The sequence below is a fragment of the Acipenser ruthenus genome, chromosome 25 (genome assembly GCF_902713425.1).
Source record: "Acipenser ruthenus chromosome 25, fAciRut3.2 maternal haplotype, whole genome shotgun sequence".
NCBI classification, from domain to species: domain Eukaryota; kingdom Metazoa; phylum Chordata; class Actinopteri; order Acipenseriformes; family Acipenseridae; genus Acipenser; species Acipenser ruthenus.
The window spans coordinates 23,462,924-23,483,696 of record NC_081213.1 but is presented as its reverse complement, the minus strand read 5'-3'; the positions used below and the strand labels follow the sequence as shown (position 1 = coordinate 23,483,696).

Below are 20,773 nucleotides of genomic sequence, written 5' to 3'. Positions count from 1 at the left end.
TATTTTATTATCTACTTTTGTATGTATTTTAGTATGTACGATTGTAAATAAATACGTTTCAAGTGCTATTTGTCTTTATAGTTAGTTATTATACATGTACACACTGTATGTAACATTTCATTATATATTTATTACACTTTTAAAATTATGAGAGAACTCCCTAACCCAATACACAATTTGTTCATAATTGTTTGGTGAATTCCTCTCATTATGTTGAATGCATTTTCTCTTATAGGCTACTCTTTACTCACCTCTGCGATAAATAAACTCAACATGATCAGAAGTAGCCACTGAACACAGTATTATAATAACATTTTACATGCATACAAACATGCATTTATCAATAATGTATTAGGTCGCCTTAATATATTTTATTTCTACAAAGAAGAAAGCCCAGGAATTTTCTCTTAACTAGAATTGTTGCAGTTTAGTGTAATTACAGTTTATCAGTGTTTCACAGAGAATTTGAGGGGTTTAGACTGTGTTGAATTATTCATGTAATTAGCACCATGTTGTTTACTAGTTGGAAAATGCTGTACCTCGATTAACCTATCAGCATTTAAGAATGCTGTCATCACTTGCTGTAATTGACAGTTAACAAAGAATACACTGAAACAACACTGTGCTTTGACGTTTTGTTGGCTAGCGGGATAGATAAACAATGGCCTTTTACCGCCAAGGCACGAGCGCAAACGCGGATTGGCACTTTATTTCCAGGAATAATGTAGGTGTGGTAAATGCCAGATAGTCACTAAAGAATGTATTTCTGGTGAATGTACAAGAATGAAAGGAACAGGGTAACTATAGTAAAGGGCTGGAAATCATTAGGAATACATTAGGTGGTCAATCATTTACTCTACCTCCTGACTGTTCATTTGTTCCAAGAGGTCTGACACTTTTTAATGTACAGTACCTATGTACAGTACCTTGCATGCCACCTTTTAAGCATTATTTTTAAGGGTAACTTTTAAGTAATTCATTCAAGCAGTCGAACTTCTGGAATAGCATGTTTGCAAATGAGAATAGTGTTGCATAGCTTGAAATTCAATTGTCTGAAGACAAAAAAAAATGTGTTATTTGACCTGAAAGAAAAATTTGACTGCAAACATAGTTAGATAGTCATTCAGATATGCTGTTCTATAACTGCCATCTTTTATTATTCATTGTAACATTCACTTGGTGTTGATTCATTCCTTTATTTAATTATTTTTTTTATTCAGGGTTTCGCATTTTCCTCTGCATGTTTATTGCAGGCATTGGCGATTTCTACTGGTTTCCTAGCAACACTCAGTGCTCTTTTTCTTTTCAGATGACATGGAGGCCATTCCAGTCAAGCAGTTTATGAAGCATGTCAGTGAGCTTTATTCCAATAACCAGCATGGATTTTCAGAGGAATTTGAGGTATGGCTGTAAACACAGTGCTTCTGAAATGTAGCTATGCACTATGCATTTGTATTGTATGTGTATAGACCCACCCACACACACACACACACACACACACACACACACACACACTAAACCTCCCAACAAGTATCTGCACAAGTATCAAGTCCCAATACTCTGTGAGTGATGGCATTGATTTGACAAATTGTGTGTGTTTAAATTGTTCTGGGGGATAATTACAGCTTCCTTCTGGAAAGTTGAAAGATGGAAATCAGCATTATGTTGTATGTTTATTTAATATACAGTACTGTGTCTCGTCACCATATTTATGTTTTTGAAAAAATATATATAAAGTACAAGGATCTCTTAGATGAGAATGTATGTATATGTATATGTATATGTGTATGTGTATATATATGTAAGCAATGTGTTTTTTGTCTCTTTTATTTCGCACATTTTTCAAGGCTATTTCTAATTTAAGACTAGAAAAACATAATTATCAATGTGGTCACAAAATCTCATTTATTTTAACCATTACAATTTAAAAATTTATTTACAATTTATTCTATTTGCTATATGTAGTTGAGTATAGGTGTTTTCCTATTCGTGGTGGGAGCAGATGTTTGTGGAATGGAAACGATTGTGTTTGATTGGCTCCTGGCTGGTTGGCTGAGCAAGAATATTGAGTCACTTAACTATGTTGATGGTATGCAAGATAAACATTTTCCCTATGAGAATTCAATTTGATTGGAACAATCAAATCGGGACGGATATATTATTCATGAGTTTCAGGCTCCTGTCTTATTAGTCACATCTGCTTCTGACAACAGTAAATAATAAGGCAGAATAGCAAACTATTTATCTGCACGCCTGGTCTTTAGATACTGCCTACCGTGGCTCAATGTATTTCAGACCATTTTAAATAAGGCTGTTCAATCAAATTCCCACAGAAAATTATAAATAGGATTTCAACACTGTAACACAGGTGGATTTTTATGTGAAGAGATAAACGATGATAGTCAGGGTTAGGCGTTGAATTTGTTTTTTAACAATAAGATTTGCAGGACAACTACACTCCTACACAAGAGAGACACAGTTTAGGTCCATTCACTTTCCTTTTAAAGCAGCCATTTTGTTTAGACTGTTGGCAAGTTCACTAGGGTTATCGGTGACTGTTGTCTTCCTGGACAGTTCATTACATTTTCTTTTGACTAAATGATGCACTATTCATTCTTGTATAATTGAAATGATTTCGATTCACAGTTAGGGGACTGAAGGTAGTTTTATATAACTTTTCAGTGTGGTGATTTGTAATCAGGAACACATTCTAACTCTACATGTAAGTAACTTTGGTACAGTGTTTATGTTTTTGTCATTTTATTTAATTCCCTTTTTCCCAGGTGTAGCTGTAAAGACATCACTGTGTTAATGACTTTCCTCATTACACTGGCAGGTTTTTTATATTGTTAATGGACACTATGAAGTGGTTTAAGTGCTTATAAAGAGGGTTGGTATTTCTCAATGGAAGGCTCTGTCCTATCAAAAGCCTTTTATTCAGCCAGAGGAGTAGAAAAGGAAAAACGGTGAACGCAACAGAGCAAAACCCTTTGGTTGGGCAGCCAAGTTCCATCACTAGTGTCATTGTATAGCTATGGCTGTAGAAATGCAGTTGGCACTGAATAGAAGAGTTCCTGCTATTCATTTACTACTGCTGTAGAGTCACATGATGCAACACTTTGGAGTTCAATTTGTTAAATATGAGCCAGAATGTCCAAATCGTAGTTTAAATGGTAAATATGTATCCATGTATATATTAAGTTCTGTGTAATCTGTTCAGTCCATTTCTACTTTAAGGGTGACCTGGAATGCAAGTTAAATGGTGAAATTGAAATTGCATCCATTTCCGATATACTGTATTGCCAAAATCAATTCAATCCTGTCATTTGTATAAGAAACAAAAATCTCTGTCCTGCTGCACGTTATATTTCAGGATACTATCAGGAAATGCAGCTCACCACTGAAATCCTCATTAGAAAAAAAAAAATAACGATTTCATTGTAAAGATGAATGTCCTCCAGCAAAACAACCCTGTTCTAATGAGGAGTTTTGTAAAAGGCTACTTAATGGGATGCTCCTCTTACTTGGGATGCTTGCTCTTGGGTTTCTGTTGTGCCATCTTGCTAATTTTCTGAGCAGCAAGCAGTAATTAGCTGTAATATTTTTATGTGCAAATAGCATTCTGCATGGTGGATGATTGCTAGGATATAGATGTGATGTTATGTGAGCCTGAAGCAAATTAAAACAGGGTTCTGTAGTTTTCTCTTCAGAGAACTAACCATCTGCAAACTATCAGTCATATTTAAAACATCTCGGTTATTTTTAGGTGAGTGGAGGTTCTAAAACTGATCACGAGGGACCCCACACAGAAGAGAGTGTGGTCAGCCATGCATTGTTATTACAGACGAATTGCTCTGTTTGATAAATAACAAGAGACCACGCTGTAGTGTAATTGCTTTGACCTGACTGCAGAAGTTTAAGCAGGAGTAACCAATGATCTACTGTCCCAGGGATACAAAAAGCTGAGTTCATCTGTCAGAATCGGGTATATGTATGTTGCCGCTATTTAAAATACCTAGTCCTTTAATCACATATGGGTTTACAACTTTGTTTCAAAGACAGAACAAATTTGGGAAACGTTGTGTAAAGGATTTGCAACTCACACGGTTTGTTGCCCCTTTAAAAATAGACCCAACACACTGGAATGGATTTTTAAGTGCGGTTGCACAATTTTTTAATAAACACAAAAATAAACAAAATACAAAAACAAACACCTAGCTCTTCACAAGCGCTAACTAAACAAACAGGAACCTAAACTATAACTCAGGACAGCTAAGCTGTTTACCTGGAACACAAAACAAAATCTTCAACACAAAACAAACCACACAGGTTTACACTACCTTTCTTCACCCGACTGCTCGGAAGCAGAGCACCTATCCTGCTTCCTTCTCTCTCAGCAGCCACAAGCAGAAAATCTGCCTCCCTTAAATACCCTGCACCTGGTACTAATTTAACAATGGCTACCAGGTGCAGGGGATAATTAATACTACCACAATTAACAAAATCAATTAAACAATAAAGCAATACAATCAAACAAAACAAACCCACACATTTTACTGCGGGGATGACTCCAATCCCATCCCCACTGTGTTACAGTTGGATACAAGCAATATTAGCTCTGATTTGTCACAGTTTAATAGAAGTCCTAAACAAATGCCTGTCTTGGCCACAGAGGCCTTTTTTTTTTATAGATGCAGAATATCATCTGCATAAAACATGAGTTCATGAGCTTGTAAAAGGAAGCAGATGCCTGTAATGTCGGAAGTGGCTCAGATTGTAGTGTCAGTGGGCTCTGGGGTGAAGAAAAACAGATGGAACAATACAGGCATCCCTGTCTGGTTCCTTTCCTAAGTGAGAATTCATCTAATGTAATGTAAACCCATTTGGGTAAACTGCCACCTTAGACTCCAGAGATAACACCCTCACCCAGCTATTGAACTTCATTTTTCAAGGGCAACGCGTACTGTATGCAGCGTATCATGTGGAAAGCAAGGATAACGGTTGTACAGTTTTTATTGGCAAAGGAAGAAGCTGTTAATAAATGTTACTAAAAGTGCTGAAATGAATACGTTATGTTGCTTTTTTTTTACTGTTTTAAGCAGTGACAGGATTTTAGTTGACGGGTTATTTTTCTTTTTCCTTTTTAATAGGAAGTGCAACGTTGTACTGTTGACATGAACATCACAGCAGAGCACTCCAGTCACCCAGACAACAAGCACAAAAACAGATACATCAACATTGTTGCATGTAAGTTTGAACCAAGACACTATATAAACTGCTTATTATCAATCGAGAACTTCAGGACGCATCAAGTGTATGAAGTGATGACAGTTTTCCAAGTGGATATCATTTGAGAGTCAAGGATTTTCTACTAGAGAGGGAGGCCGTTGTCTCCAAGGACACTAGATGTGTGCTCCAGATACACAGCTATTATTTGACGAGTGTTACCTTTTTTTAGGTCAAGTGTCCACTCTTAGTTTGACTTCAACTGAAAATCATTCAGCTCACCAACAGCTACTGCCGCTGTTCTGTCAATATACCGTTTGTATTATTATTATTATTATTATTTATTTCTTAGCAGATGCCCTTATCCAGGGCGACTTACAATTGTTACAAGATATCACATTATTTTTACATACAATTACCCATTTTACAGTTGGGTTTTTACTGGAGCAATCTAGGTAAAGTACCTTGCTCAAGGGTACAGCAGCAGTGTCCCCACTGGGGATTGAACCCACAACCCTCCGGTCAAGAGTCCAGAGCCCTAACCACTACTCCACACTGCTGCCCTACTTGTTTATCCAAACTGCACCAGGTTGAGTTATCACAGGATAACAGGATTTGAAATGAAATGGCTAAGAGATTCCACTCGTCATATAATTTTGTATTAATGTCGTAGGCAACTGCAGAAACAACTTGGACAAAGGGATTTGAGTTGTAGTTTCCCTCACAGGCAACAGCAAGCACTGATAGCTGACCTGAAAGTCCTAGAAAATATTTAATGTTATATTTTATTGTACTGCTTTTGCAGGATTGTTTTCAAAGGGTTTTGGAACATAAAGGGATTTTTTTATATATGTCACAGCTAAAATAGTTATTTTTTCTTTAAAAAAAAAAAAAAAAAACGTAGGGTCTGTCTCTCTACACAGTTTCCCAGAATGTCCAGGTAATCTCAGCTACTTTGATGTAAAAAAAAAACAAACAAAAAAAAAAAACAGTAAATTGTTTCATACTTTTTTTTCTTTTTTTTTCCAGATGATCACAGTAGAGTGAAGTTACGACCTTTAGCAGGAAAGGATGCAAAGCACAGTGATTTCATTAACGGCAATTATGTTGACGTAAGTGTGCTGTTAATGTTAGAAACCCCACGAGTAAGTTGATTGGGTAAACACATTTATCCTTTGAAACTGTCACATAAAAGGCTGACATTTAAGGTAATTGCTTGTGTGGTAACATGTGCGTTTGTCTTTGCAAACAGTAATTAAATAAGGTCCTGCCTCTTTTGTCTTCCCCTCTCTGCAGGGTTACAACAAATCAAAGGCCTACATCGCAACACAAGGACCTTTAAAGTCAACATTTGAAGATTTCTGGAGAATGATTTGGGAGCAGAATACCGGAATCATCGTTATGATCACAAATTTAGTTGAAAAAGGACGAGTAGGTGACATTTTGTATTTCTAAATATTAATTTGATATGTATACCTTTAGCTATCTGGATGGATGGATGGATGGATGGATGGATGTTTTTTTTTTCTAAATAAACACTTCCTTAAAAGTAAAAAAAAAAAAAAAAATGTATTCTGACTTGACTAAACCATTTTTTTTCCTTTTTGCTTAATTTTCCAGAGAAAATGTGATCAGTACTGGCCATCCGAGAACACTGAAGAATATGGAAACATTATCGTTACACTGAAGAGCACAAAAGTACACGCCTGTTACACGCTGCGCCGTTTCACAATCAGGAATACAAAACTAAAAAAGGTCAGTAGAGTGTAACCGAATCTCTATGTAAACGACACATATCAATCGGGCAGCATTGTAAATCAGGTTTATTTATTTTTTGCACCAGGGACAGAAAGGCAACCCCAAAGGGCGCCAGCATGAGAGGACAGTGATTCAGTATCACTACACACAGTGGCCCGACATGGGCGTACCAGAGTATGCTCTGCCAGTTCTCACCTTTGTGAGAAGATCATCAGCTGATAGAACTCCAGACATGGGCCCAGTGCTTGTCCATTGCAGGTACCAGACTCTATTATTTGCTTATTTATTAAACCAGTAGTTTATTAAGTTGTAACAGAAACTATATGCTTGCTAGATTGACGTCACAGTTATTAGGTGCTCTAAAACAGCATTTATAGTTACAATTTAATTTATTTTAATCTGCTGGGCAGCACTAAAAAAATGTTTTTGGTTTTTTTTTAATTTGTTGCTTGTGAACATAGGCTAGCAAACCGGACAACAAAAAGTGTGTGGCAAAGTTGTACGCAAATCTCTTTACAGTTTAAAACAATGGGGTAGTGAACTGCAAATTCCGTGTTTTTCAATGCTGCATCTCTGGCTTGTATATTTCATTTAATTCATAAATCCTAAAAGATCTGATGTCTTTTGTCCCGTCTAGCGCTGGTGTTGGCAGAACTGGAACTTATATTGTAATTGACAGCATGCTGCAACAGATACAAGATAAAAGCACAGTCAATGTCCTGGGGTTCCTCAAACACATCAGGACACAGCGCAACTACCTCGTCCAAACTGAGGTAGGAACGGCTTTGTGTCAGAATCATTCTCTTCATATATCATTTTGTTTATTTGTGCCATGCTAGATTTTCACCAAATGTTTGTTAAATATGTCTCCACTAATAAACCACCTGGATTACTCAGCCAAATAGTACAGATCAAGGTGAGCATGCAAAGCTCTATTTTGTTAACTAAAACAGTTCACAGCTACTCCATTGATCAGTGGAGTAGTCAAAATACTTGGAATAAACCTTAGAATATGCTACATTTCAATCAATAAATCAATAAAGTAGCAGGAGTGGGAAGCATAAGCCAGGATATAAGAAACTTTTTAAATGGGCACGCTTTGGCACTGGATGACAATTGTAAGTCAAGACAAAAGCGAAATAGCTACACATCTGCCTGTCAAAGACATACATAGTGCCATGAAAGATGCTTTACCAGCATGACAATGACCCAGAACACATGTCAACTGAGGCTGCTGGATCAGAAAACGGGACAGGGTGACTGACTGGCTTACCAGATTGCAGTGACTTCATTACACTGAGCAAATCTGGCAGTAATTTAATACAAATGTTGAATGCAGGGCACCCAACCAGCATTAGAGGTCTGGAGGAGCATATTGTTGAGGAAATGGACACTTTGGGGGAGATGGTAGCGCGCCATCTATCCTGGCCTCCCTAACTTCCACCACCTAAAACGCTGAGGGCTTGCATTGTTAGGGGTTATTACAGTTCAGACTGTGTTCTTTAAACATTCACATTTTGAATTTGCTTTTTCAATGGTAGTGCATGACAAAAGAAATGCTTGTGTGCCAAATCTTTTTTTGTTGAAACTGGGAAATAAGCAGAAAAGGTGCCGTGACAGTCTGGCTTGTGTCAGAATGCTCTTGACAGCTGCACCGTAACAAAAGAAGTGTGTATGCAAGGAAGTTTAGTGGGGAGGTTAACAGACCTCAAGATGTCTCTCTAACTATGTATTCATTTGTTTCCTTGTGCAGGAGCAGTACATCTTTATCCATGATGCCTTGCTGGAAGCAATCCTTGGCAAAGAAACAGAAGTACTTGCCAATCAACTGCACAGCTATGTTAACAGCATCCTCTCCCTGGGGGCTGGTGGGAAGACGCGACTAGAAAAGCAATTTAAGGTCAGCAGGCCCTGCTGGCACTTTATACTTTATGTAAAGCTTCTTGTTCACCAAGTAAATACCACAGTGCAATGAATACCGATTTTTAAAGCATTTTTGGGTCTGCAATCCTATTGCATTACAGTTTTTTTTGTGTTTTGTATTCCCTAACAAACTTGTGTTCCTTAATATCAAATGGATATTGCAAGTGTTAGGAAGATAGTCTTCACAATCTGCAAATTATTCTCCACCACAGAGCTGTGTGCAAGTGTTTCCAAGGCCTGCATTAACAGGTGACAAACCTCACAGTTGTAAATAGCAGTAAATGTACCCTCAGTAATAGCACTATCATCTCCCAGCGTGGTACCTGAATTCAAATTGAATTAGATGACACACAGATGGTAATAAGCTGTCGTTATTTTTCAAGTTGGTAGTATAACACAGGACAGGAGGTGGTCTTGAAGATTATTTTCTCTTTGTTGTGTTGAAGCTTTTTTATTTTGTTCTGTTTAAAACAGTTCAGGCTGCAGAAGCTTGGAAATACTTTTACTGACTCATTGAGAAGATGATTACTTCTTCATAGATACCAGTTAAAAAAGATGGTGTGCCTCATTCGGATGGTCACTAGGAGTTGTTTGATTGTGGGCAGCTTGCCAAAGAGATGGCATTGCTTTTATCTTTGTGTGAACAGCATCTTCAAACAAAAAGTGTTGATCTGTTTTTGTACAGTTAAAATGTTTGTATTTCTTATTTAACTAGTATTGAGATAATTGATCTGTAGCCTTATCGCACCTCTAATTTTGAAAACAAACAAATACATTCTTCTAAAATACTGATCGAGAATACAGGGATGTTTAACATCTGGATGGCATGAATGTCCTTACATTACTGTTCTGGTTTTGTTTTTGCTTTTGCTTAAATTGGTTTACAAACACACCAAAGTGACCTTATTGCAACCACCAGTGGATAAAAACGTCTCTTTGGTTTGAAAGGGTTTCCAATGTCAAAATAAGAAACTGTGCCTCCAGCAGTGCCGTTGCCTTTTATAGATCCACATGAATACCAAAATATCTTTTACAGTTCAAAGCAAGCTATATAAGCAGTCAATGCATATAAAATTGTTAAAGAACAAATTAGAAGTTCAAATACACAGACAGCAATGTAGGTAGCTTTGAATTTAAAATGGTGGCCAGGGTAGAAAGATTCAGAAATGTTTTTTTTTTTTTTTAAGAAATATTATTTAGTATTAGATAATAATGTGTTTAATAATTTGATTACTTTTCTTTAAAAAAATGTGAACCTTGAGATGCAAGGGCATTTGTAATAACAGAAAATTATCATGCAGTATAGCCAGTGTCTACAAAATATTATTTTGCACTTTTGAAAAACTGCATGAAATTGCGCATACATGGATGCACGCACACTACCAACCCTACCGATTCTGTACAGCCCCCTGAAACACTTCTCTTTTTCATTCTTTATAGCTGGTGACACAGTGCAATGCAAGATATGTGGAATGCTTCAGTGCACAGAAAGAATGCAACAAAGAGAAAAACAGAAACTCTTCTGTGGTGCCATGTAAGCTTTATTCTCTGGCTTTTATTGTAATATGTTCCTGTCGCTGATGTTTTGTTGTTAAATGGCAAAACACTGGAGACTAAGAACAATATACACACTGCTTTTTTATTATTCATCTCGAAAGCAAGATTGTATGCAGGGAAAAATCTTGTGGTTTTAGTATCCTTGTGTGTTTCGTAATGTATCACAAAATAACGTATTAATGATCACCTGCTCTTACCAGCCACTGTATTTCTTCAATACAAGTGACTAAGCAAGCAGTCATCAAGAAGATGCAAAGGCTGCCCTTCGAATTGGTGATATCATGGGGCAAGTTCAGCATGGAAGAGGGGGTCTTGGTTTCAGTTCAACTCCTCCTACATGGCACAAGGCGGCCCCAGCTCAAAGGAGGAAGCTGGTAGTCAACGAGGTGCAAAAGCAGGAGGAGAGGATGAGGTGTATAAAGGCCATTTCCCAGGCCAAACAGGGAGAATGGATGAGATGGGAGAGTGTGGAACAACGCAAGATTGGCTGGCAAAACCTATGGTCAATGGAACAGAGCAGGATCAGTTTCCTCATCAGGTCAACATATGATGTTCTCCCATCACCACAGAACCTAAACCTCTGGGTAGGAGAGGATCCCTCATGTCCTTTGTGTTCATCACCTGCAACATTAAGGCACATTTTGACAGGATGTAAGGTGGCTCTTAGCCAAGGACGGTTTACTTGGCGCCATGACCAGGTGCTGCGATGTTTGGCCTTAGCATTGGAAGACAAGCGTAACATGACCAATAAGTTGCCACCTGTTCCATCAAAACATTACACACAAAAGACAACATTCCTCCGCCCAGGAGAGCAACCACCAAGAAAAGGTGTTAAAACCAATCCTCGCCCAGGACAACTGGAAGCTGCTAGAGACTGGAATATGCTGGCAGATGTTGGTCAACGGCTTATTTTTCCACCTGAGATTGCCACCACTAACCTTCGACCAGATATTGTCTTGTGGTCTGGATCAGCACGCCTTGTTCACCTGGTAGAGTTAACAGTGCCATGGGAGGATGCTGTAGATGAGGCGTATGAGAGGAAGAAACTGCGGTATGCTCAACTAGCCACTGAAGCGGAACAGCGAGGATGGAGAGTTCGGGTTTACCCAGTGGAAGTGGGTTGTCGAGGATTTGTGGCACACTCTACAACCCGGTTTCTCAGAGACGTCGGATTCAGTGGCCAAGAGTTGCGTCGCACAGTGAAGAACTTATCTGAAGCAGCAGAGAGGAGCAGCAACTGGCTGTGGTTGAGACGGAAAGATTCTGGCTGGGGACAGGTAAGTAAGCTGGGCTGAGTTGAGTGGGGGACGGAGGGGGGTGATGCTGGGACGCCAGAATCACCGTCGAGCCCTCTTGAGGTGTCGTGGGCTAGTCGACGAAACACTGAGGATGGAAGGTGCCCACTTGAAAACCCCAGAGATGTACCCTACTTAGCTCAATCCAGACGGTTGTCATGCTGATGCGCTGGGGAGGCCGCACTTTGGTTGATCCCCGGAGCCAGCATCGCAGCCGTTGTGTGTGCTGATGCGCCAGGGAGGCAAAATAAGCTGATCCCTGGAGCCAGCATTACACTTCAGCCATTAACACCAGACAGAAGGATATCTACATCATCATATGGAAGGAAACGTAAATGGATGGAGACACATATGGATCACATTAGTTTACTGTAAAGCTACGTCTTAGTTGGTGCTTATCTTGGCGAGAGCCGAGTTCAAATCAGCATGAAGTTTTAACATCTACTCTCGTGTAATGGAAATCATTAAGAAGCCACACATGTTCAGTCACACTGGAGACCAGATCATTCAGGTTTCACAGCAGAATCAACACTGTTGGTGTGTTTCAATTAAAATGAAGAAAAAAAAAGATGTCTCAAAAAACATTTTCACTTTGAAAAAAAAGTTTATGCGCTTTATGCAAAATCGGATGTATGGTGCCCCAAGGGAGTTAATGTGTTTGTAATTCCCAATACAGCTGAACGTGCCAGGGTGGGTCTTGCACCGCTGCCTGGAATGAAAGGAACAGATTATATCAATGCCTCCTATATTATGGTAAGGGACTCAAAATTACTGTGCTACCTTCAAACGTGTAAGATTCTTCATCACCATGCATATTTTTTTAAATGTTGAAAAAATATTCGGCCAATAATAATAATAATAATAATAATAATAATAAAACGTGCTAAGTGACATGTCTTTTTTATATGAGCCAAGCTATTACAATTTGAAGATTGTATGTGGCCCAGTAAATGTTTTTCCCCCACCAAAAATGGGCTAACCTGGCAAACCATGTATTATTCCAGGGTTACTACAGGAGCAATGAATTCATCATTACACAACACCCTTTGCCTCACACAACAAAGGACTTCTGGAGGATGATCTGGGACCACAATGCGCAAATCATTGTCATGTTGCCAGATAACCAAGGCTTGGTAAGTGTTGCATTCACCCAAAGGTTGGACAGTGAGCTTCTTTTTTTTCTAAAGCAGTAGTTACACTTCAAGTGCTGCGGTGACATGAGAAGATTGTTAATTATGACACTCACACCACCTTGCTCCCCATATGTCCTCTTACACTGGAATTGTGCCTTAAGTTGTGTGGGTGTCAGAAAGCTGAAGTGCCATCATGTCCTTCACACTAATCAGAGAGAAAGGATAACATGTTTTTCACTTTCATACATTCACTGTTAATATCCATCCTTGTGTTGATGAAGTTACTAGTTTGAAGTTTTTCTCAGCTGTGTTACAGTGCTACAAAACAAAGTAACATTAATTCAAATGTTATGTTATTTCAAACCTGGCATGTGAACTGTTGTTTATAGTGTATATGGATCCCCAGCAAGGGATGCATATTCCTGGCAACACAATGTTTTCAATGTTTGTTTTGTACCTGCATGCATATGCTGTTTGTCACTCTACAGAGACCGCTGCTGTAGTATAAAAACGAATCTAGTCGAGTAGTATGCTCTAATGTGCATTGGTATTATCTTTCTCAGCATTAGACTGAAGCTATTTTATCAGTGACTTGGGTTACCATGATTGGTTCATTCTGTAAAGGGCTGAAAGAGTTAAAGGCAGAATTCTCAAGTGCATTTGATCTACTGAGAAAGAATGCGTTACCAAGTTAAAATTTACATCTATACAGCAGGATAACATTGGTTCTCTTAGGCTAAAGAAGATTATATAATATACAAGATAAGGGTCTCCTGGCAGATTTTTTGCCAGCAGGGTGCCTAAATGATAATTAGCTCTTTCACTCAGTACTGCAATAATGTATTTGCATGCAATGCTTTTAAATCTGCTTTATGGCATGCATTAAGCCCCATACCCTGACCAAAAAAAAAACAGTTTAACATTGCCACTAAGTGTTTGTAAAATATATTGCATCCCCTAAAAGAGAACTGCAGTACTCAGAACCTCGTATTATATACTAATAGACACTGAATAATCTAATACACACTCATAATCTGACTACTGTATATTATTCATCTATGGGTTAAAAAAATCTAATCATTGGTGTTTACCCAAATGCAATCTAAAAAGGTCTATAAGAGGCAAAGAGGCATGTTATGTTATCCTTCAGACAAACAGAATCTGGTTTCTTTAGTCACAACACAGAGATCCCAAGGTTAAAGCTGACAAAGAAACAAGAGCCTTATTCCTTTTCCCTTGTGAGTTTGGGCTGCGACTTACAGATACTCCTCAGCAGGGAAGCTATCAGCTATTTACATTTACAGTAATTTTAGAAAGGCTATTCTTGAGTGTTAAGTTTCATTAAAATGTGCTGTGTGAGGTCAAAGCCTATCGCTTCTCTATCTTTAGCACAGTACTGTATGTGAACACCAATTCTAGGTTCCACTTTACAACTGATCTGTGGTCTCCTCTTTCAGGCAGAGGATGAATTTGTATATTGGCCGAGCCGTGAAGAGTCTATGAACTGTGAGGCCTTTACCGTTACTCTTATCAGCAAAGACAGATTGTGCCTCTCAAACGAAGAGCAAATTATCATCCATGACTTTATCCTTGAGGCAACACAGGTATTGGGATATCAAAGCTGTTTTTATTAGATGCCTGCAAAACATTTTCATTCATGTATCCCTTAACATGCTGCAGCTTCTAACTGTAATATATTCAATTATATGTCATTAAAACTTGGTTGTTAATTATGTTCAGCAGCTTTGCCTTGCAAAGGGTAATATTAACTTTATCTGTTAATTAATGGAATTACAACATTGCAGTTTGGTAACAGCCAAAAAAAAAAAAAAATCAGGTTTTGTGGAAGATTCATTAATTGTGTTTTTTCAGTTTAGTTTGTCTTATTTATTATTTTGTGGGCATTAATGCTAGAGAAACCTACAACCCCTGTGAGATCAAAGGTCAAAGGTTACCCGCAGAAAGAAAAGCATCATTGTAGTATACTGGGCCTGCTTTGCAATTTTTGTAGCAGATATGAAACAAAAATAGTTACTAGTTACCATATATTTAGGTTTGGTTCTCTTTACATTTGTGTTGTTTTCCATTTCAGGACGACTATGTCCTTGAAGTGCGTCACTTTCAGTGCCCTAAATGGCCAAACCCAGATGCTCCACTCAGCAGCACCTTTGAACTTATCAATGTAATTAAGGAAGAGGCCATGACCCGAGATGGACCAACCATTGTTCATGATGAGTATGTGTTGTCTTTGCATTTACCTGGCATCATATTTCAAATCTGCCGCTTATTATTTGTTTTAGTATCATAATTACTGAGGTCATAGTTTTAGTTTCTATATCTACGGAAGGTGGCTTGTTGAGAAATGTTTGCTGTCATGTTTATTGCTTCAGGGCAACTCTGTGTTGTACAGAATTAGTCTAGCACTGCCAAACTGAACACTGATCCAAAAGCAGTGACACGTAATCTCATTCAGACAAACACATCTCCCCAATTGTTTAAAACCATCCGCATTGCAGATATGTTTTTATTATTGTTTTTATTTTGCAAAGTACAGAAGAGTTCACAGCACTGTCCATTTACTTTTTGTTTTATCAAACTTCCAGTAGAGCGTTGTTCGTTTTTAATATTATATTTATATGGTCTTGCTTACTGAAAAGAAACTGGTCATACATTGAAGTCTAAGTACTCTTGGTTAATCTTGAATCCTAAGAAGCTTAAAATGTAATGAGTGCGTCTATATGATGTACAGCATATTTACCAAGCAAGGACAGAAAGATTCAAGGCAGCCTGTTTACCAAACACATCTGTCATTCTAATTAATGGCAACCAACAAGGGCTTACTAAAGATTTACAGGTGTCATTAGTTTTTGAATAACATGACCGTCTATATTCTTTTGGATCCGTATATTTATTCTCTTTATACTAGTATAAATTACAAGATCAGGATAGCTTTTCTGCCCCAATGGTTTTCAATCCAGCAGTAAACTGGTATAGTAACAAACAATTGGAGTCATTGGACACTTTTAAAATCTAGAAAACCATATTCCGGTCCTGCGGATCCTTATTGCTGTAGCAGTAGAAGTGCAGTTAACCGCACACTCCAGTTGGCTTTCAATATAATGTATCTTTGCAATCATGCTTTACCTCTGTGTTCCAGGTGTGGTGCAGTTTCAGCAGGAATGCTTTGTGCCCTTACAACCTTGTCACAGCAGCTAGAGAGTGAAAACGCTGTGGATGTCTATCAGGTGGCAAAAATGATCAACCTCATGAGGCCAGGAGTTTTTACAGACATCGTAAGTTGTTTCTTTATTCATGTGAGGGCCCGTTGAATTAGAGGAGAACTTTTTTCATGCAGAATAAGATTAGGAGACAGCTAACAATTCAACATCACTGGCACAGTACCTAGGGAAAAGCAAACCCATGCATATTGTAAGTATACTCATAACCTAATTAGTCTAATAAAGAACACATGATATGAATAAACCAGGAGTGTTTCTTATGTGTTACAGCAGTAATGGCCATATTCAGAAACAACACTTGAGCTTACCTCTGGAATCCACCTGCATCAGAAATGATTTATTGCAATTTTGTGGCGCTACAATGGCCCCTATAAAACTAATGCAACCAGCATTCACCTGTACAAAGCTGGATGCTTTGAAGATTGATGACATTTTGTCCTTCAAGTTTGATTTTATTTGTATGTTTTGTTTTTTTTTGTTTCTGTGCTGCTCTCGACACTATCAAGGATTATTGTGTTGGAACTGATATTGGGCACACATACAGCACTGTGATGGTAATTGCTAACTGAATTGTTTTTTTCGTCCTAGGAACAGTACCAGTATCTATACAAATCAATGCTCAGTTTGGTCAGCACCAAGGAGAATGGAAATAGCCTCCTGTCAATAGACAAAAATGGCACTATTGTGATTCTGGATGAATCAGACCCAGCAGAAAGCATGGAGTCTCTTGTTTGAAGATTGAAAAACCTTGAAGAGGCACTTCATTTGTAAAACTTCAAGGACTAGGCAGACTTTTTTGAGGCCTTTTTTTGTCAGACTCTAGGTTAAAAAAAAATAACCTGATTCCTTTTTTTACACTGATAAAGTTTTTGATATTTATTTTTGCCATTTTCGTCTTAATGTTATCCTACTGAGCATTTGCACCTATGTTTAATTTCACACAATGAAACACAATTTTTTCTAGTTTGCACTATATAATCAGTGTTACTGCCTATAATATTCAAATCTACAGAACTGGTAATCAAGCCCTAATGAGACATTCCATGGCATCATTCAACGTGTGTGCTCTTGAGTTGATCAGAACGACAAGCATTGGCAATATATCATCTGCTGTAACCACAGTACAAATGAAACATGTGTAATCCAGTCACAGCTGGGTTTGCTTTTGAGCACCCCATTTTAAATGTATTTTAATGCATACATTTCATTAAGAAGTTTTGATTCAGTGTGATGAAACTATGCTTTGTTTTATACAGGAAAACATTGTATCGTTTCGCTTAGGAAATTATCAGGCTACATTCTACACCTACAGCAATAGGGTAAAAAAATTAATGGTTTTTTTTTATATTATTCTAAATAAGGGATTCTTAATAAAAGTCAAGCCCATCATATTATTCTTTTAAAAGTTGGTCGAATTAAGAAGAAAAAAAAAATTCTGTGAAAGTTCGAACCTTTTTTAAAAACGGAACTCTCACTGGTGTTTTGTAACTGTACATTGACCCCCCCCCTCCCCTCGCCTTTAAAAAAGGACAATAATACACTTTCAGCCCTCTCCATCAGAAATGTAAGTTTTTATTTGTATTTGATTTTATTTGTTTGTACCCTTAACACTGTATGTGTTGCATACCCTCCCTCCATAGTCTGCATTTGCTGAAGATGAGTAGGACTTGTAAAGTGTTTTCTTGTTAAAACCATCTGGTCTCAGTGAAAAGGCATTTTCTATCCCACGTGACCTATGAGTGCAACATTGACTCATGGGTTTCTATAAGAGCACGCTTGGCCCCACAGACCCCATGTCTTGGTATATTGTTTTTATTTTGCTGAAAGCTTTCTATTCCTTTTCTCCCAAATTTATTACCAGTGTGCTTTAGGCTCATGCTGAGTGGATCAATGCCTTGACTCGTTTGTTGCTACATAACAACAGCGTCTGGTTTTAAACAATTTGATATTTGGGTCTATATTGGGGATATTGGAAAATAGATCGATATCAGAAGCTAAACCAATTGGCCTTGTTAATTATACAGCACAACTGCCTTTATATTAGTCTTTATATTGTGTTGTATTTATTAAAAAAAAAGAAAAAATAAATTGGAGAGAAAAATAGAGTTTATCAACTTTACCAAAGATATATATGTAGTACTAATTTTTTGCAAGAATAGGAGCTTTCGTTCTGCAAACATTCGAGTTAAACATTGTTTTAATCATAGTTATTGACTGAAAGAAATTTCAGGTTTGCTTGACTGTTTTAGGTGAGTTTCTTTTTTGTTTGTTCTTAAATGTGACAGAATTACTTGTTAACTATTTCATTTTATACTATTAAATGATATTATGTAAGTTACTTAACACCACATGTTAACCCTGTGCACTTACTGCTTCAGTTGCTATTTAAGAGTGTTTATTCCAACTCAAGTCATACCACAGTTCCTGTCATGTAAGGACACAAACCAAGCTGTAATAGTTGGGACAAAAATGCTTACAATAACATTGTGCTTATGGAAAGCTTAGTGAAGTGTAGTATTTCACTTAATTTGTCAGAGAGATGTTTTTTTTAAATTAAACTTCAAAAAATAGAAAACATTCAACCTTTTTGTATTATTATTATTATTTGTCTCCAGAAGAGGAGTCTGTTAATTGAAAGTTACAGCTCTCCAACATTTGGGGTAGTGACTTGATTGATTTTATTTTTGTTTAAAATTACATGCAGCCGTTGTTTCTTGAGGATTGAACGAAGTCTCATAAATTTATTTCATTTTAACACTAGTGTATATCATTAAAATGTACATATGTTGTTGCTTTAATAACCATCTTCTGGAAACTTTGTATCTATGGTATATAATCATAGAATTTTATATTTTCATATAAAGCTATATAAACTCCTTCATAGTTTTTTTTTTTTTTTTTTGTGGTGGATATGTGGAAACTAACTGCATTAAGGTAGTGAGTACTGTCATCACATTCCAAAATAAATTCCACATGTACGATTACTTTTGGGGCAGTGATTGTGAATCTTGGGTGTTTTTTTATCTTTCTTTCTTTTACAATTCTGTTGTCAGTGTGTACAATAGGAATAAATCTAGCCAGTCACTGAATAAGTTTGTCCCATTGACCCATTTGAAAAATGTGGTGTTTCTCCTCTTTTTTGTAACTTGAAAAAAACAAAACGTTTTTTGTTCCGTTGAAAGCTATATCAAATCATTCTATTATACTGTTATTTAATATGTCAATTGTATTGTTATACATAAAATAAAGTATGGGTTTTGATGTACATGATGGGAATGCAGGTTTGTTTTAAATGAGATGTTTTTAGTATTACCATGTGAAGTGTATACTGTAAATGCACGTTTGTTGAGTCTATGTAATACTGTCTGCCATACTTTAACGCAATACAGTATTCTGAATGGGCTTACACTGTACTCTCACCACTAGCAGGAACCACATGGAATAACCCAAGGCACTATTTAAACATGCTTCTTGATCCGGATGATCCATGTTAAGGTTTACATTATACATGAGTTAGACATCAGCAATAAGAATGATTTCCATTGCAAGTAAAATTGCAGATGAAATCTTAAAAGAAAACAACTTATTATTTATTTATTTAGCAGATGCCTTTATCCAAGGCGACTTACAGAGACTAGGGTGTCTGAACTATGCATCAGCTGCAGAGTCACTTACAATTACGTCTCACCCGAAAGACAGAGCACAAGGAGGTTAATTGACTTGCTCAGGGTCACACAATGTGTCAGTGGCTGAGGTGGGATTTGAACCGGGGACCTCCTGGTTACAAGCCCCTTTCTTTAACCACTGGACCACACAGCCTCCTGTGCTTGTATCGTAATCGCCACAAGATGACCAACAGGATGTGAGTGTTGTTTATATGTTCAAGCAACTCTAGGTTTCGCTGGGGGTCCCAGAGTGAGCACTGGCCTACCACTCCTGAGAGTACTCTTTCACTTCACTGGGTCAGACCTTGGGTACCATGGTCCACTTGTCCCTTATTTCCACTAAATGACCCAGACCTTATGTTCAACAAGACAATACATGCCCACACACAGCTACGTCACCCAGCATTAACTTCAGGAACAAAATGAGGATTGCTTAGTGTTGCCAGACAATTCTCCAGACACACCACCCACTGAACGCCATTGGGAACAGTTTGGCAAGCTGCTGGTGATGCCTCCACCAAAACAAGTAATCTGCCTTGATGTGACAAACAGACTCTAATTAACGGTATGAGAAAAAGATTTGATGCCAGCATTGCCGTCAGAGGTGGCCACAGTTGTAACTGAACTTTTGGCATTGAATCTGTATTAAATGTGATTATATTTTTTTTTTTAAAAGATGAATTTATTTAGGCATATCATTCTCAATAATCTTCTGTACACTATATATGTTTTCTTATTAAACATATATATTTTTTGGTTAAATTAATATGAATAAAACATGAATATGTAATTGTCAGGCCAGATTTGCCTGTGAAAATACCCGAGGCAGATTTTAAAAGGGTAGTTAAAGTCAAGTAATGACATTGTATTGTACTTGTAGAAGAAATCATTTATTGTGGCTTCTTCAGGCTCAAGGATGTAAAATGAAAGATCCACTAAGAATCCACCATATTTTTTGGGGGGAGATGTCTGAGAAA

The 20,773-nt window shown here is 37.5% G+C and overlaps 1 protein-coding gene across 3 annotated transcripts in view; it reads left to right on the top strand.

Moving 5' to 3' along the window:
- LOC117963405 (receptor-type tyrosine-protein phosphatase gamma-like) overlaps nucleotides 1-19,396 on the top strand; it is a 183,967-nt gene extending 164,571 nt beyond the window's left edge. For all 3 annotated transcript variants that reach the window (XM_058999679.1, XM_058999677.1, XM_058999678.1), the window contains 15 exons: nucleotides 1,310-1,401; nucleotides 5,151-5,247; nucleotides 6,256-6,338; nucleotides 6,523-6,657; nucleotides 6,847-6,981; nucleotides 7,070-7,242; nucleotides 7,622-7,757; nucleotides 8,738-8,884; nucleotides 10,348-10,441; nucleotides 12,436-12,512; nucleotides 12,764-12,892; nucleotides 14,350-14,496; nucleotides 14,985-15,127; nucleotides 16,050-16,185; nucleotides 16,720-19,396. In XM_058999679.1, the coding sequence (XP_058855662.1) occupies nucleotides 1,310-1,401; nucleotides 5,151-5,247; nucleotides 6,256-6,338; nucleotides 6,523-6,657; nucleotides 6,847-6,981; nucleotides 7,070-7,242; nucleotides 7,622-7,757; nucleotides 8,738-8,884; nucleotides 10,348-10,441; nucleotides 12,436-12,512; nucleotides 12,764-12,892; nucleotides 14,350-14,496; nucleotides 14,985-15,127; nucleotides 16,050-16,185; nucleotides 16,720-16,866 (1,871 nt within the window). In that variant the 3' untranslated portion in view covers nucleotides 16,867-19,396. The remainder of the gene's footprint in view (nucleotides 1-1,309; nucleotides 1,402-5,150; nucleotides 5,248-6,255; nucleotides 6,339-6,522; nucleotides 6,658-6,846; nucleotides 6,982-7,069; nucleotides 7,243-7,621; nucleotides 7,758-8,737; nucleotides 8,885-10,347; nucleotides 10,442-12,435; nucleotides 12,513-12,763; nucleotides 12,893-14,349; nucleotides 14,497-14,984; nucleotides 15,128-16,049; nucleotides 16,186-16,719) is intronic.
- Nucleotides 19,397-20,773: the final 1,377 nt, after the last annotated feature.